Raw genomic sequence first — 18,515 nt, forward strand, 5'->3', positions numbered from 1 at the left:
GGTTTTATCAATATTATTAATATATAAGGTAAAAAGCAAGGGGGCCAGGATGCACCTCTGGCGTACTCCTCTACCCGATTTAAAAGGGCATGTACAGTTACCATCGTGAGAGACTCACTGCCGCATACAGATCCTGGTGCAGGTCAGCTAAGAAGTGCACCACGCCCGGGTCTAACCCCATATACAGGAGGATAATCCACAGCCTCGATCTGTTGACCAGATCGAAAGCCGAGGATAGGTCCATAAATCCTAGATACAATGAGCCCTTTGTGGCCAAGGTGTAGTTACTTATCAAAAAATAAAGGTTTAGACACTGGCCCATAGTGCCTCTGCCAGCTCTAAACCCATATTGAAATTCAGACAGGATCCCCTGCTCGGTCACCCAGTCTGAGACCTTGTCCAGGATTACTTTTCCAAGGATTTTTACGGCAGAATTGATTAGAGAGATGGGTCTATAACACCTAGGGTCGTTTCTTTGCCCTTTTTTAAAAACTGGAATTATGATCACTTTGGACCATGATTTTGGGAACCCCTGGGTAACACTGGCATTAAATACATTGTTAAGGATTTTGGCCCACAGTGCAATATTACTCTTATAAAAATCTACCGGGACCCCATCAGGTCCAGGGGCTTTTTTACAAGTGGAATCTTTTATTGCCTTCTCAACATCCTGAACATTAAAAATCAGGACGGGCATAGGGGGGGTACAGGGGAGGACACTAAAGGTTTCAGCCCCATGATTGCTGGCGTATATTCCTTCAAAGTGGGCCACCCACTCACCCTCCGGAATAATGATATCTAAAGCCCCATTGTCATCCGCCGTAAACAACGGGGTGTTAACAATGGACCAGAACTTGGAGCTGTCATAAGGACCTCTTGCATGGAAAAAGCATCCCAGGCTGCCTTTTTTACTTCATTTTTCCTAGTATTGATAGCTAGCTTATATTCTTTTCTGAGGCTTGCAATGTAGGTTTGATTCCGGGGTACCGATTTCAGGGAGTTAATCAGTTTTTGGTGGGCCCTAGTACAATTATGGTCGAACCATATTTTTATTGGCCTTGGTTTAGTTGTCTTGGTTGTGGTGAGGTCTAAAGCAACCCGGGAGCAGATGGTTTCAAAGGCTGCGATGATGTCCCTACCCATTACATCAGGGTCTGAGCATTTGCTAATCTCTACCTTAAATTTGAGGTTTATGCTCTTGTGGAAGTGTTCTGGAACAATTTTTGCCCATTTTAGTTTCCTCCTTTGAGCTTAGGGGACCACATCAGTAGGTCCAGTCAGGGTGGATTTGATGGCATCATGACAAACACTTATCCAATGCTAGAATTACTGGATTGTGGTCACTAAAAGAGGAACGGGTTGCATTAGACCTGTTGGGTAATCCCTAAAAGGACACGGGGATATAAAGATGTAATCAATAAAAGTTTCGCAGCCTCTGGCTTCAAAAGTTGGCACCCGTTCGCCATTATCAAAAAAGCAGGGCTCATAAAGGTCTGCTTGTAAAAGAAGTTCTTCCAATGCCTCACCCCCTGCCGTATGTTCAAAATGAGGTTAAACAGAGTGGGGGGGCCGTTAGGGTCACTTATCCGGCAGTTATGGTTGCATAAATGAATGTTAAAATCTCCCATGAGTATAATATGGAAAAAAGTGATTTGCTGTTCCTTATATACAGTTAAAAACTGTGTCAGATAACGCAAGTGTTCGTTCGGGGATTCAGTTTCATTGGAGTTATAAAAATTGATTATTATAATTTATTATTGGTTTAACCTGGGCCCAAAGTTTAACTGATATCAATAACATTAATCCCCCTTTAGCTTTCCCTGCTATCGATGGTCGGGCGGGCTTGAAATAAGATCTAAAGCCCTTTAGCTCTCCCTATCGATGGTCGGGCGGGCTTGAAATAAGATCTAAAGCCATCCACCCACAAACTGCAGTCCGTATCCCAGGTTTCTTGAAGGGCTATGATCTCGTTGGAACAAATAGACTTCAGCCAATTTACATCACCCCTTTTTGCCCGTAGCCCTGCAATATTCCAGCTCATTACCCTTAAGTTGCCCCTCTCCCCTACAGAGGTGGTGGGAGCCTCAACCTGGGTTCAGAGGTTGGTATGGGCTAGTCAATCAGTTTAATCAAGCTGTGTCAAGGGCGTGAACATATTGGCAAGAGGGATGGTACTGTTAATAAATGATAGACTTTGATGGGTTTGGCTGGAGCGAGGATCCAACAGTGCTCCAGGTGGACTGGGCAGCCCTAATAGAGGAGTTGTGCGTGGACCAGACCTTATTCCCAGCCAGCTGTTCCTGGCAGCGACTCCTTGCTGTTGTTAAGATAGAGGGGGACGGGGGGTAAAAGAAACCTAAAGGTAAGGCCCGAATACCACCGGGATCCCCATTTAACTCTGAGGCATCCCACAGCATGCGTGATGATGCATGGGGGTCGCTGAAGTTTACCACTACATAATCCCCTCTTACTTTCTTTCGAGTCCCACGAATCCAACCCACCCGTCTGGCCATTAGTATGAAGGGTGAGATTTCGGAGTCTCCCGAGCAATTACGATCGCACCAGTCTCTGGTTGGTGATAATAATGCATCGGTTGACTCCACCTCCCCTCTTGCCAAAGGGGGACTCACTAGAATTGCCACAAGCGGGGCTGACGCAGGGGGGAGGTTTATGAGGGGTTTATTAGGACCGTTGCTCCAGCTCTGTGAGCGCCTAAGGTCCTTAAGTGGTTTAGATGGAGGGGCAGTAGAATCAGCGTTAGGCTGTCTTATTTCTAACTGCGCCTGCATCCCTTCCTGAGAACATGTTAATTCATGGCTAATGGTATCCTCAGATGTTATAGGCATCCCCCTTCCTGCGGGCATATGATTTTCCCCAGATCTCCCAATTGGCCCTACCCCGGGATTTGGGAGTCATGAATTGTGACGGCTGGTTGTGTGGTACCTGGGATGTAATTGTGCCGAGATAGAAAGGAATTAATACGTTCACATTTAGCCAATAAATCCGCCACACAGGAGTTCAATGTATCGATAATATCCTTGGCAACATCCGTTAGGGCCTTCTCCAGACAGCTGGTAAAGACCTCCTCTACCATGTCCCGAACACTGGACTGAATTTGGTTAATTAATACTGAGTCACAGGACAAAGTGTCGCACTTGGTCATCTTATCCCTTCTGCCTATCTTCTTTGTGTTTATCTTTGTCTCCTTTTTGTTGGGCTTGTCCTTAATTGCTGCATCTGTGCCCAGCTGAACACAAAGGATATTATCCTCTGATGGAACAGCGACTTGTGTTTGCAAAGTACAAGATGGATTGTTGACCCAATATGGTAGGTTCCAGGGGGACAGGATTTCTCAGGAGAGGGAGCGATGAACCAGATAAGTTGACAACATGTTGGTCGAGACCAAGTTCCTTTTCCGCTAGGGCAATGTCAGAGGATAAAGCACCCACAGCAGACGTTAGGTAGGATATAATTGAGGGAGACTTTCTGCGTACCTTAGCGTTCACTTGCTCCTGCTCAGGTGAGCGGTATAATTTGCGCTTACCTATTTCTCCTTATCGTAACAACAGAGGGGGTGGCCCAGCCCGGCCTCCACCGGCCCCGGACGGCCACAGAAGGCCCACCCTTTGCCCGGGCTTCGCCCGCGCGCGTCCCACTAGGCGGGAGACTCTACGTGATCTTATGGCGCCAGCAGGAGCGTCACGGGAGTGCCGGGGCAGCTGGGGAATGTAGTCCCTGGGCCCCTGTGTCGCGGTTCGTAAAAGCGATGGCTGTTTCCCTCACGGCGGGACGCTGGAAGCAGGAGAGAGCTGTTGCCCTCACGGCGGACCAACACACAATGTCAGTGGTGCAGGTGAACTCCCCACTGGCCGCTCGCCGCTCCGTGATCTTATGGCGCCAGCAGGCGCAGCAGGAGCATCACGGGAGTGCCGGGCAGCTGGGGGATGTAGTCCCTGTGCCGCGGTTCGTGAAAGCGATGGCCATTTCCCTAACGGCGGGACGCTGGAAGCAGGAGAGAGCTGTTGCCCTCACGGCGGACCAACACAGAATGTCAGTGGTGCAGGTGAGCTCCCCACTGGCCGCTCGACGCTCCGTGATCTTATGGCGCCAGCAGGCGCAGCAGGAGCGTCACGGGAGTGCCGGGTCAGCTGGGGGATGTAGTCCCTGGGCCCCTGTGCCCCGGTTCGTGAAAGCGATGGCCGTTTCCCTCACGGCGGGACGCTGGAAGCAGGAGAGAGCTGTTGCCCTCACGGCGGACCAACACACAATGTCAGTGGTGCAGGTGAGCTCCCCACTGGCCGCTCGACGCTCCGTGATGTTATGGCGCCAGCAGGCGCAGGGGGAGGGTGAGCGTCACGGGAGTGCCGGGGCAGCTGGGGGATATAGTCCCTGGGCCCCTGCGCCGCGGTTCGTGAAAGCGATGGCTGTTTCCCTCACGGCGGGACGCTGGAAGCAGGAGAGAGCCGTTGCCCTCACGGCGGACCAACACACAATGTCAGTGGTGCAGGTGATCTCCCCACTGGCCGCTCGACGCTCCGTGATCTTATGGCACCAGCAGGCGCAGCGGGAGCGTCACGGGAGTGCCGGGGCAGCTGGGAGATGTAGTCCCTGGGCCCCTGTGCCGCGGTTCGTGAAAGCGATGGCAGTTTCCCTCACGGCGGGACGCTGGAAGCAGGAGAGAGCCGTTGCCCTAACTGCGGACCAACACACAATGTCAGTGGTGCAGGTGAGCCAATAAGTACGTACTCTTGTATAGATCAGACTGTAACAGCAATGAGCTACATATATGTTTACACTTTGATGTACCTGATGTTGATGTATTAATTGTTTAATAAAAAGAACTAAAAAAAATATGTAGAATCTTATGCCCTTGTTGCTGGCAACACATGGGTCTATATCTAGCACCTTAGTTACGCTCCTGCGCGAGCAGCATAGGCACCAGCACCGCCGCTCCTGGCTGTTCAGGGCAGGGCCCAGGTATTCAGATACCCTCAGATTAGTAGGATGAGTATGCCCGAGGCAGGAGACTCCTTTCCTCGCGCTTCGCATGCCCAATTTGAAACTGGTTCTCCATGATCAGGCCTTAGGCTACTTTGACATTGACACTAGTCATGTGCCCAACGTAAGTTGGGAATTCACACTGCCGAAGTCCCTAATACTTTATTACCTTCCAGAGCATAGTTGGCACTTTGCATTGAGTTTCCTTCAGCCCTTAGGGTCATGGAGGAGTGCACGGAGGAGGAATCACTGCAGGTCCTTCAATTAGACGATGAATTTTGAGAGGCGGTAGAAGCCTCCATCCACTAAGCGGTGGTGGCGACCATAGGGCCCTTTGAGCGCCATATTATGGAGTTAAAGTTTGCCTGTGTCCCCCAAACAGACCAGAACAACTGTCACCCTTTATTGGGGATCCCCTTCATACCAAAAAGGGCACTTTAGCGCAAGTCTGCCTCCGGCATGGACCTGTGTGCATTTGTGTACCTTAAGAAGGCTTTTCTTGATAGCTAGATTCTTTTACGGACACTGCAACGGCCTTGCCCCGCCTAGACGCAGAGGAAGACAACTTTGCCTCCTCTGAACCCCTAGACCAGGGCTCCCCAGATATGCTAGATCTCAAAGATCTGGTGCAACCCGACCTGCGGAGTGGGACCCTTCAGAAAAGGTCTCCAAGTATGTAGCAGGTCACCTCAGAAAGTTCTTGGATAAAGAGGTTAGGGCGTTCCTTAGGAAGGAATGTCCTTGCCCCTCCCTTCCTGGCAAAGTTGCACTGACACCTGAGCTAGATCCCCATATGGCCACTTTTCTCAAAAAGTATACTAGGGGTCCCAATAAGGGTATAGATAGGTTGTGACATTCTTGCCAGGACAAGCAGTTGGATATCTGTGGCCCCCTCACAAAAATGTACTACCTGGTGGAGGAGGCCCAAGCCTCAGGCACCCTGTTCTCTCTGGAGTCAACATCTGGCTGGGCGCAGTGTGCCGTCATTTTTTAGGACGAGCCTAGTGGCAGCCCTAGAAGCCCAGCCCACTCTCTGCCCATATTGGTCATGGGCTTGTGTCATTGTCCTTCGAAAATGCTGGCTTCTGTCCCTACTTGTCTGCATTTGTTACCGTCCATAATAACTGGACCTTTTACTTTGCTTGTTACACGGTCTCTGCTAATTAGTGGGTGAGCACTATTTTCTTTAATGGTCTTTACTTATTCCAGCACGATCTGCTTTCACTTTAGCGGGCGCACTACTTTAATTTGCAGTGCTTGCCACATCAGTTCAGTGTAGCACAGGCAAACAAGCATTTGCAATGCAACAGGTCTCGCATTTGAGCGAGTTGGAGCTATTGCCATTGTAAATGACAATGCCTTTTATTTATGTTTTGGTTTTTGAAACATAAATAAAACACATTGTCATTTACAATGCCAATAGCTTAAACTTGCGTAAATGCGAGACCTATTGCATTACAAATGCTTGTCAGGGGAAAGCGAACTGCATCCTGTCAACAGAGCAGCGAAGCTCCCTGCTGTTGAAAACGGACTCCAAACTAGAGGGTATGGCTTCCACAAAGGCTGGCGAGGTTGCGCAAGATGGGCTTTTTGGGGAGCTCGGCAAGTTTGTAGCGACCTTCACCTCCTTAGACACGACGCTAGCTTTGATTAAGAAAATGTTCAACCCACACATTTTTGTGGGGAGGGTCGCATCTACATACAAGGCCCTACAAGAGGATTCAAGAGGACCCACGAATAGTCTAGAACGAGGGAATACTTCTAGTCACGCAGAGGTCACCACGGCCGCTGTTCCAGAGGTTCTGCTAGAGGACTGTTCCAGGCCCACAAAGGTGAGAGTTTGCATTTCTGCCACAATAAAAGTGTGAGATCAGTTGGCTCTTTCTGTTCAAAACTGGGAACACCTATATTCCGATGCCTGGGTTCTTCAGACCGTCCCTGGATTTCATATGGATTTTCCAGATCCCTGGTTCAGGAATCGGGGCTATGTATGCTGGGTTTTGCAGAAGATCAGGCAACCTTGATAGACCAGAACGATGCGGATCTGCTGCAAAAAGAAGAGATCATAGGACCTCCCTGCACTCTCGGGGGTTCCCCAGCCACATGTTTTTGGTGGACTAGGCTGATGGTAGGCAACGACCAGTAATAAACCTTTAGAGTTAAACGGTGGGTTGGTCTACCACCACTTTAAGCTGGAGGGTGTCCATCTTCTGCACAACCTTTTGAACCCAAGCGAATGGATGGTGTGCCTGGACCTAAATGATGCGTACCTGGTGCTCCCAATCTAGCCCCCTTACCGCAGGTTCCTACAATTCAGGTGGCACAATAGTATGTATGAGTTCGCCATACAGCCATTTGGATTCTCATCGGGCCCCTGGTGTTTCACCAAGGTGCTCACGGCCACGGTGGAGTACCTCAGGGCTTGAGGTATTCGTCAAATCATATACCTAGACTATCTCCTTATATTGTATCAGTGCCCAGCACAATTGACGAGGAAGTTATAGATGGCAGTGGATCTGCGGCAGGGCTTAGGCTTTGTTATCAACGAGCAGAAGTCGCTCATGACCCCTTCCTGGCAGACAACATTCTTCCGGTTTGTCATAGATTCAGTGGAAAAAACCTTAAGCCTCCCTGCTAGGAAAATAATAAAAATGTGTCGAGAGTTGAGGAGGATGTTGTACAGGTCTACAACCTCTCTCCGTCAGGTGACCCAGGTTGTGGGGCTTTTTTCTTTGTCTATACAGGTGTGATTTATCTGGGTCCTCTTCACAACTGGGCACTTCAGCGCCTCAAGGATTTCACCTCCACCGGGGCATCCAATAGTCAGATCAGATCCAGCGCAGGGAGAAAGTCAAAGAGGAGATGAGGTGGTGGCTCGACCACATGGAGGCATTGAACGGTCGGGCCATTTTCTGTTCAGATCCAGATATGGAGGTCGAGTCCGATGCCAGGAAATCTGGCTGGGGAGCCTGTTGCGGTGTCTCCTTTACAGGAGGAAAGTGGTCCGCAGAAAAGCGGAACCTCCACATCAACTGCTTTGAGCGGATGTCCGGGTCCTTCGCGATCAACTGCAGAGTCCTACTCAAAATGGATAGTGTGTCTGCAGTGAGAAACATCAACCACTTGGGAGGAGGGGTCCAGGTCAAATGTCTTAGCAGACACTGCCAAAGAGTTATGGACCTTCTACCTGTCCCGCAACATCTCTGTGACAGCAGAGTATCTTCCCGGAACATGGTGGCGGACTGGTGCTCCAGGAACTGGCTGGACATGAGTCGGTCGCAGTTGAACCCCACGTTGTTCCGGAGACTAGACTCCCTTTGGGACCCTTTTTCGTTAGACCGGTTTGCGTCCCAGTTAGACCACTAAACTTCCAGATGCATTCATATGGACGCCTAACCCTCTAGCAGTGGCCATGGATGCTTGACACCAGGACTAGGCAGTAGTGACAGGAAATGCCTCCCCCACCCTTACCATGATCATGAGGATGGCGGCCTAGCTTTGTGGACAGAGAGTGAAGGTGGTACGGATCACGCCATTTTGGGGATCTCAAGAGTGGTTTCCAGTTCTTCTGTAACTTTCCTGGGATTCTCGGATCCTTTTAGCCAGCATTCCAGAACTCCTTTGGAATCCTCTGGGCAACCATCACCCATTAGTCCTCCAGAGCCACACGTACCTTATGGCTTGACAGATTGCTGGAGAGTCCCTGGCCTTTCGCAAGAACCTGTGCATAATGCTAGTGGCAGCCTGGGCGGATGGAACAAAACACACATGGCGCTGCCAACGTTTGGGCTGGTACTTATCTGCGAGATGCCGGAGTAGTGCTTGTGCTTGTCCACAAACCCCTCACTTCTGTTTCCGGAGACGGTTGTGGCGGTGTAGCCTCCTATATTGTGATATTTTATAGGATTTTCAAGCTTGAATTTTAAAAGGTCTTTCTTTTTCTTTGTACCCATTGATGCGCCGACACTGATAAGTTGTTATTCTACTATTGATTATGGCGGCTGCCATAACACCACCTAACCGCGCACGGCGTATTTGACACAATGTGATGTCCCTAATGCAGGTGTTGCCCTTATTTTTGTTGTCGTCAATAGAACAGATAAATTGTTTCACGAGTATACTGCCACTGCCCTTCCCAGCATTATCGACCTTATAAATCTCTTGATTGGCAACACACTATATGATTTAATGGTGCCCTTCCTCACCCTGTGACTGTGGTCTGTTTAGACCCCTTGTCAATTGATTGGACCAAATTGCCCATTTGGCTGGGTATACCCCACATCCTAATTACCTCACTGTTCCAGTCGCAGAGCTACGATTATGACATACTTCGCGGATACGTATATATAGAGCTGTTATTGGCCAGATGGGTCAGTTGGTGCCTTAGGAATGATCAGGATACCAAGGGGTGCAAAGTGGTCCCCGTGCTGAATTTTTGGGCATCTCTGGCTGCCCAGGGTTTGGCATATCGTACAATCAACTTGTACAGGTTAGCAGTTTCTGCTGTAATTTTCCTAATCAAGGTTTTCCTGTGGGAGAACATCCATTGGTGTGCAAACTGATGAGAGGCATAAGTCTGGCTCTTCACCCGAAGCCTCGATATTCATCCCTCTAGGATGTTAAAGTTCTAAATATTTTCAAATCCTAGCAGCCAAACAAATATTTGTTGCGTAAAGAATTGTCCACAAAGCTGGCCATGTTTTTATGTCTGGTGTCTTGGAGACGGGTATCAGATGTGAGAGCTTTGGACATCCCGTGGGTTACCTTACAAATCTCTCATCGGACCAAGACAAACTCTAAAGTGGTCTCTGTTCCAGCTTTTGACAAGGTCCCTAAGTTGCGTGTGGTAAGTTGTCTCAAGGCTTTTGAGAGTATAACGGAGGTACTCCATCCACGCGTTGAGCGAAAATTGCTAATCTGACTCAGGAAACTTTTCAAAGTGGTAGCTCCTCCCAACATTGGTCACTGGATCTGCTGAGTTATGCAGGAAGCGGATATTGATCTCTCGCACTTTGGAGGCCCTTCAGTAAGAGGTGCACTGGCCTCAAAAGCTTTTTTCCTGGGGCTCATCTGAAGAACATTTTAATGCAGCAGATTGGTCGTCCAACTCTATGTCAAAGTGTTTCTATTTAAAGCCTGTCATGAATATGGCGTCTCTGGTGGTAGACAAACTTTGAACTAGCATAATTCTCGCCTCCTATCTGGACATAGAATGAAAACTTTCCTACTAGACATGAAGGAAAGTTTCAATTCTATTACATACACGGAGGCGATGATTATTCCCACCCAAGGTTCCTGAGGCTCCTCTTTTTTTCTCACACCCAATAAGATTGTTTGGGAGCTTAATTAGTTGCAATAAGGTATCAGTTCTCCGCAAGGTATAAGTACTTATTGTTTTTTCTTCATTGACAATGTTAGGCTATTTGTGATGCATATTACTGTTTTTGGTTTCTTGTTCGCTCTATGCTTGATTTTATTATGTCCATCTCATTTGTTCAGCATCAGAATTTAGAAAAAGTCAAGATTCATGGGGTTGTGTATGGTTTCTTTCAGCTGCATAAGGTTCTAGAATGGAGTAGAGGTTAACAGACACAAGCTTCTGTCGCAGTCAAGAAAGAGGAAGAAGTTATTGACACTCATACCGTCATAGGAGTCTCCCACTGTTGACTGGATGACCAAGAGTAACCTATTTTGTGCATCCTGGAAAAGATAGTTTTTTGTTCTTGTTTAATACGGCTGGAAATGGAAATAAATGAGGTACAGCATAATCCCTGCCTCCATGTCCTTAATAGGAAAGAAATGTTCCTCCATGTCTACTAGGAAATTTTCCATCCCATGCCAAACTGGACTTGTCCCCATAAAAGAGATGCCATTCAAGGACCTATGAAAGAAGTACTCCATTACTAACTTGTCATGTGCAAGGGTCATGATATATCCGTTTGTATAGCTTTTATATTAATACTTTCAGTTTGAGCATGTACCTGACCGCACAAGCAAAATACACTTTATGTTAACATAAAATATGTTATGAAAGCACCGACGTGGACATTGTTGTGTAAAATATAAAAAGGATAAAAATAAGGTGTTAAAAAAAAAAAGACTTCAGCATATAACTTGACTCTTAAGGTGTTTACTAAAGGCTTTACATAGATAGAAGTGTGCCACAAATCTATTAACAAAGATTATGAGATGCCTTAGGTACCAACATTAACCCACAAGAGGTTTAGAGGCCCAAAGAACACAGGTGGAAGACTGTCTGATGCCATAGGATGTTTACGAATACCCCATACCTTTCCACTATGAGCAAATGAAGCTGAACAACTAAGGAAGCAGGCATCAGCATTTCAAGATAACAAGGTCCATTCTTTTATGGACTGCAGCATGATACAAAGACCACAGATCAATATTTCCTTTAGATGATAAGGAACTTAAATGTTGGTGAGAAATAGGTAGGTTTGAACTATTCCTGAAAAAACTACAAATGTGGCTCTTTGATGCTATGCAAAAGAGCTAGCCAGGTAAGTGCTATTCTTGAACAACTTCTGAAGAATGTGCATTAAAAATTCTCATAAAGGCCATATAATATCTAAACAATCTGGCTGCGATTTCTTAGGAGATGTAATATCTTGGTGTCTTTTTAAGGCATTCCCCATCTTTAACCCCCCTACATCTATAAAGGCTAGGGCAAAGGTTCAACCACAAACATTCCAAAAAGCTTGTGTCTGGAGGCAGTGTGCACTTTAGACACAGCTGCATGATGTCCCTTTCAAATAGGCATACTGTCCAGTTTGAGGGGTTTCCCCGAGGAAAATACAGTTACATTACATCATCCTCGGTCATAATAGTTTACATCTACCTTGCTTTTTACTGCCAAAGTATGATGTGTATATATCAGCCACTATATTATCGTTCACATCTCTTGCCATGTGAACATTGAAGGTCTTCAGGCCTGCTAATGAAGGACCATTAAATGAAAGAATAAGACTACGTGGAAAAAATAAGAATTGCTTACCGAGGGAAAGATAGGTCATCCATGATGAAAACTTTGCTCAATGCACCGTCCTGTAAAAACCAACCTAATGGAAACTGCCAGCTTACATGTACTTTTGACCATCTTCTTGTGGATTGCCCACTGTTTGTCGATAGAAGCCCCAAAGTAAACAGTATGCATATTTGAGTGAACAGTATGCACATTTGAGTGAACCATAATGCTGGTCATGTCTTCTACAAAATGGCATGGATAGTTATTGTGTGCCATGGATGTGACTGATAGACAGCTTAAGGGCAACCAATGACATAATAGCCAATGTATGTTTTTCTTTAACCCAATTCGTAATTTAGATCTTGTTTTGGATGATTTAATTTTTATTTCCGTTTTAAAACAAAAAAATGTGCAATGCAAATGCTGCCTGTTCATACACATTTAATTATTTTGCTTTGGTTGAGTGATTTTTTTTCTCCCTTTTAAAACTGCTCCAGCATCCCACGCGTGGATCGGACAAATTAGGGTTCATAAATGTCAAAGAAGATCTCTTGACAGACAGCATATCTTCCTTTGCAAGTGTTTACATAATCATTGTAATCCATATATGCTTCTATAAATCCCCATTACCATAGCTTTCTATGTGTACTGATTAGAGCGTGGCCTAAGGGATAGGGTGTGAGATACCTGTCAGCTATCCCTTTCCCCACAGGAATAAGACTGAACACTCATACCTTTTAGGGACATGGATATCAAACCATGTGTGCACCCTAAATAGTGACATAAGGTATGCAACACTGTGGCCTGCTCCAGCACACTAGCAGTACCAGTGAAATGTTAAACCATCCAGTCTCCCGTGCCACTATCAACAAGTGTTTTCCTTCTGTGTGGGCCCTTATGATGTGTGCATGCAGTGTACAAAAGTAAAACGTGGTCTTTGCCAATGCTCTACAGAACATGAAGAGTAACTTGAGTGCCATATTTTAGTGTCAAGCTAAAGGGAACTCCTAATTTACTCTATAATTCTATTTTGAAGGACTAGGCATTTCTATTCTGATTTATTCGCCAAATAAGTTATAAGTTTTAGATATAAATAATACTTTACAAGCTTAATTTATTAAAAGATGTTGCTACTCACATCTGCTTAAAAAGTTGTCGATGTTTTTGTTTTTCCTCAAGGCAGGAAAATCCAACTCGTGCACTAAGGCATCCAATCCATCCTGCAGGACAAATTAAACAAAAAATGTAAAATATTGCAAAGTAAAACTGTAGTCAAATAACAGTTAAAATGGACATTAAATATATGATAGTAAGAGAAGGCCAATGAAGAAGAAAGGCATGGAAATATCAATAATTCCAATGGTGCATGCACTATCAGAGACAGAGACCATTTTGCGGATTGTCGAAGATCTTTATACTATCTCCGCATTTACAGGGCGAAAGAAGGTTGAATGACAGAACTGTTTTAATTGAACATATTTGTGTGGTAAGAATCTGACATAAGAAGTACACCTTAAAGCAATCGATATTTCTGAACAAAGGTAATCGCCACAGAACCAGAAACATGCACTGGATAAAGGTAACAAAGTTTACCATTCAGGGGTAACACCAATTAAAACAAGAACCTATAAAGAAACTAAATTGAATGGCTGAAGAAAATGTAAAAGAGTACAAAAAAATTGAAAATTAAGTGAAATAGGAGTAAAGCGAAGGGCTGGGAATACATTTCTCTATATTAGAATACCTGCAAACAAAATATTTGTTTGCAATAACTTTAGCATAATATGGGAAATCTGCACACTCCTTTGCAGAAAAGAATACAGGAGGCTCAAACTGAAGAACTGACATTTCAAGCACAAGGGTCAAGGTTTCCCACAAGGGTTCCCACTCTCGCTAAACTGTTGGAAAAATGCGTACAGCTACAACTGACTAAACACATAGATAAGTTTGATCTCCTCAACCCTCATCAATCAGGCTTCCGAGCAGGGCACAGTATCGAAACTGCTATGACTCACATAGTTGACGACGCCCTCCAAATCCTAGACCAAAACGATACCTGCCTCCTCATCCTTCTTGATCTTTCTTCAGCATTTGACACAGTTAAACATGAGAACCTACTCGAACTATTAACCACAAGAATGGGCATATCTGGGACTGTTCTCAAGTGGTTCACTTCCTTTCTACACAACCGGTCTCAGAGATTCAAAAGCAACAACCTGATGTCCTCTCCGGTACCTGTATCGCTAGGCATCCTTCAAGGATCCTCCCTCTCCCCTACACTGTTCAACCTAGTTATGGAACCTCTCACTACTTTGTTACAAGCATCCAATGTTCACTTTTACATGTATGCCGACGACACCCAACTTTATCTCAAAATACAATCTCCCAAGGACATCTTGCTTCTGAACACCACAATCAGAAACACCCAATCCTGGCTTGCCGAGAATCACCTCAAACTCAATGCGCTGAAGACTGAGTTCCTTCTGACCTCACCTCCCGCAAAAATCTCTACCGCTCAAACATGGTTAAAGCGCCTAACTGCTCTAAATGTTCAACCTACCATCGTAGACTCAGCAAAATCTTTAGGCATAACACTTGACGCCAATCTCAACATGCAGCAGCACATCAGCAAGGCAACCAAAGGAGCGAACTTCCAAATCAATACCTTGAGAAAACTTAAACTCTTCCTTCCAGCCAAAGACTTCCAAACTGCAGTACAATCTATAGTCATCCCACACATAGAATACGGTAGCACCGCCCTCTGCGGGCTCCCCCCCAACTACAACGGCACCCCTAAGAGCGTCCCTTAACGCTGCAGCGAGACTCATCACTGGCTCAAAAAAACACTCGCATATTTCCCCTGACTTTAAATCCCTGAACTGGCTACCTTTTGAAGCCAGAATACATCTGAAAATCGCCTGCATGACACACAAGGCTGTACACATGAACTCACCCGCCTACCTCACTCAAAAGCTGACAATTTCTGGTGGCTCTAGAACTACTAGAAGCACAAACAATCTTCTGCTGAAGCCTCAAAGATTTCGGAAGGAAAAAAACCTATAAACGCTCCTTCTCAGTAATGGCGCCCAGGATATGGAACTCACTCCCTCCTGAAACCAGGCTCATCTCCTCCAACAAACATTTTAGGAAAGAAGTAAAAGCGATCCTCATGGCTAAAAACACATGATCTATTATTCTGTATTTCTCAAGACTCTCCTCTGTACTACCTGCCTGACCCCTTGGACTATTTGTATTACTTGTATTATCGACTTATTTGACTGTATACGTTGCCTCTTTGTATATTTTTGATTATTAACGCACCTGTCTGACTTTGTATACTGTACCTACACCACCTCAACTATTCCTACTCTTGTATTACTGATGCATCTGTGTGACTATGCACCCTGTACTCACCTACCTCATCTATGCCTACCTTTATGCCATCTCCAAAAGCATTTTAAGCACGCTTAAACAAGTATATGTTCATTCTTTTTGTACTTTTATATTATTGGCGCACCTGTTGGACAATCCACCTTGTACCTACACTACCTCAACTTTGACCTACCTCTTGTATTTTGACCTACCTATGTAACTATGCACCTTGTACCTAACTACCTCAACTAGTACATACTATTATTCTATCACCCCCTTGTCCTTGTAAAGCGCTCTGATATCTGCAAAGATCTTGTTCGCGCTATATAAAACTTTCTAAATAAATAAATAAGGAGGTAAAATATGCAGGGAGAACCCCAAAAGTTGCATTTACCAATTCAAAGTTCAACAGCGATTTCTGTTCAGGGAACAGGACAATCTTCTGCACAGATCTGCACCAAAATTGGACCAAACCTGATTAATAGTTTGTTTATATAAACTACAAGAATGAATTACATATAAAGTATTGGTGGGCTTCTGAATTCACTGGGGAACTGTAATAGTGAATTTAAAAAAATCATACGATTTGCAAGGCTTAATTACTCTGGTTAGTCCGGTAGACTGAGAAAAAGCTAGGCAGGGTCTGATTCAAACAGGAACGATGAGTCAAACAGAACTTGATGGTGAATGTATTGGGTTGTATGTAGCCAGTGTTGGTATGAACTGGAGATATGTTCTGATTTATGTGATTTTACTTTAGTCTGACCACCATCTGCTGTATCATCTGCTGTCTTTCAAAACTGGCTACAGAAAATTGCATATTTTAGCATAATCAGTTCTGGACAATTGTGGCGCTCACCGAGGAAGTGCAGACCCTGAGGAACAACAGTAATATTTTGTTCAGCAGCCTAATTTGCTGAATACATGAGCAAAGAGCTGACCCCCAACTGATGTCTGTTTGTCAATTCGACATCCAAGGCTCCTAACCACGGCTCCTAAGGAGAGGTGATCTCCCATCTTGATGAGACAAAACAGAGGGTTCAAATGACAACCTTTCCCAGAATGAATATTTGAGTCTTAATGGTACTGGGCTTCAGCCTGTGACTGATCATTTCAAACTTGGATGGCAAATAAGTATTGTACTCCGATACTTACTGATCGAAGAACATACCAAGCCAATAATCATCTACATGCGACACAGAACTTATGAACAATAATATCTGCCCTAGGAGCCGCATCCGGCTGCTGAACAAGATAGTGGATACAGAGGAGTGCTGTGCAAGTGTGCAAGAGTCTGAAAAATCGCTGGCTTGAAAAACCAGCAAATAAAAAGAGAACCTCTACTACTTTCGTCACACTATGACGCACTCTAAAATGTATCAAACCACCGAGGCCAACAAAAATCAATCAGAAGATTCTTAAGAGCCATCCCGCAATATGCACTGTACAGAAATCCGAAAGGCTCTGTTGCATCAGACCGTAACAAAAATGAGCAAAACTATTGTACAGGACATCAAATGCCTCCTCTAGAAGGCAGCTGACAAACACAATCCAACAATATCTCGCTCCTCAAAATTCAGGCTATGTGAAGAATGGTAAAACCAAGTAATCACTGCCAGCAAAAGTGCCAACAGGCAAGGAGAAGAAGCTGGTTCATGACCTCACCCACTGTAGCAACTCTCCACCATACAGAGACATATGAGAAAAGAGGTTAAAGTTCCCTAGTAAATAACTAAAGCCAGAATAGTGTCTCACAGCAAAGCTCTCTCTCAAAAGTCAAGAAGCATTGTGTATACCCCTAATCCTCTACTGCATTTTCTAACTCCAAGGATAAGCATATAACTATCTACTTCAAGTACAAGACATACACAATCCAAAAACACATTGACGACACATCCACTTCTGAAATCACCATGACCAATCTCCTGGCATCTCAACCAAATGGGCTACATGCAACACTGTGTACAGGAAGACAAACCCATTTACATCCCTGAAGGACATATCCCACAATCAAACTATCATGCTGTCATCTATCAGAAGGAAACCAACTGGATAAAGACTAACACCACTACTGAAATCATAAATTGTCTTGTGAAAAGAATGCATTTTTCAGTTAAAATAAAAATAAACCCTATTCTGAAAAAACCTGAACCTCGCTACCTTAAAAATTACCACTGGGGGGGGCGTGGCCAAGATGGCGGGGTGAGCGGACGCTTCCTCCCGTAGCTCCTCCGGCCCAGCTCAGCTCGAGCCCCGATTCCTGCGCTTCTCTCCCCCCGCGGCTGCACTGCGGGCGAGAGAACTGTGCCGGAGTTCTTGGGGCACGTTTTGATACCACTTTGACTTCTGTTGCCCCGGGGGAAGTCCCCGAAAAGTTTGCTCAACGATCGATCCGAGGAGGGGAGCCTGGGTCGCCCCGAGGAGAAGGGCCTGGAGGCGGAGCGTATTGCGGCGCTGTCCGCGCGCATCGGCTGGGCCGAGTGCTGAAAGCTGGAGATCCCGAGGGAGCGGACTAGACGGACTCCGCGGAGTGTGGAGGCTTCCTGGCCGGCGCCCTTGTGGCCAGAACCATCGCTGGACAACAGACCCCAGCCCTGCGACGGCGATCTACCCCCCTGCCATGGGTGTCGGTGTGTGACGCCTTGCGGACCCCGAGCCTGGAAGTGAAGGACGGTGGAGTCTGAGCGGTGCCCGAGCCGGGCGTACGGGCCGATGATACTGGGAGACATTGGTTTCGCACTTTCCCGACCCATTGCTATTTGAGGGTCGCCCATAGACTGGCTGGCCTGGGCTGCCCTCCTGGGTTCCGCCCTCCCGCCATCTTGTCTTTGCGGGACTAATACTGGTGACTCTCGCCGGCGCCCTTGTCATGCGGGCGCCTTGGTTTCTCCTGGCGCCTACACATCTGCTGTCCTCCCTGGGAGCACACGGCTGAAAACCTCCGACTTGAACATTGCTGACCGCCCTGACTGGCCCGATGGTCGTCTCGCCCTGACCCGGGCCGCCATTTTGTCGCCTGTGACGCACTACCCTTGTCCTCGGCGAGGACTTCACATCTGGTGCCCACGAGCGGCCGGGCGCGTCTACAGCGGCCGGCTCTAGGCTTCACCCACCGCGGAGGCCAAGATGGCTGGGAGACGAGGCGCAGCACGGGGAGATCGCA

General features: G+C 46.3%; 1 protein-coding gene across 1 annotated transcript in view; it reads right to left on the bottom strand.

Annotated features, from left to right (window-relative positions):
• Positions 1-18,515, bottom strand: part of ROCK1 (Rho associated coiled-coil containing protein kinase 1) — a 2,273,505-nt gene that overhangs the window by 1,937,323 nt on the left and 317,667 nt on the right. Inside the window, exon 2 of the mRNA XM_086965620.1 lies at positions 13,119-13,200. Within this exon, the coding sequence (XP_086821746.1) occupies positions 13,119-13,200 (82 nt within the window). The remainder of the gene's footprint in view (positions 1-13,118; positions 13,201-18,515) is intronic.

This window comes from Lissotriton vulgaris, chromosome 4_1, assembly GCF_964263255.1.
Source record: "Lissotriton vulgaris chromosome 4_1, aLisVul1.2, whole genome shotgun sequence".
Lineage (NCBI taxonomy): Eukaryota > Metazoa > Chordata > Amphibia > Caudata > Salamandridae > Lissotriton > Lissotriton vulgaris.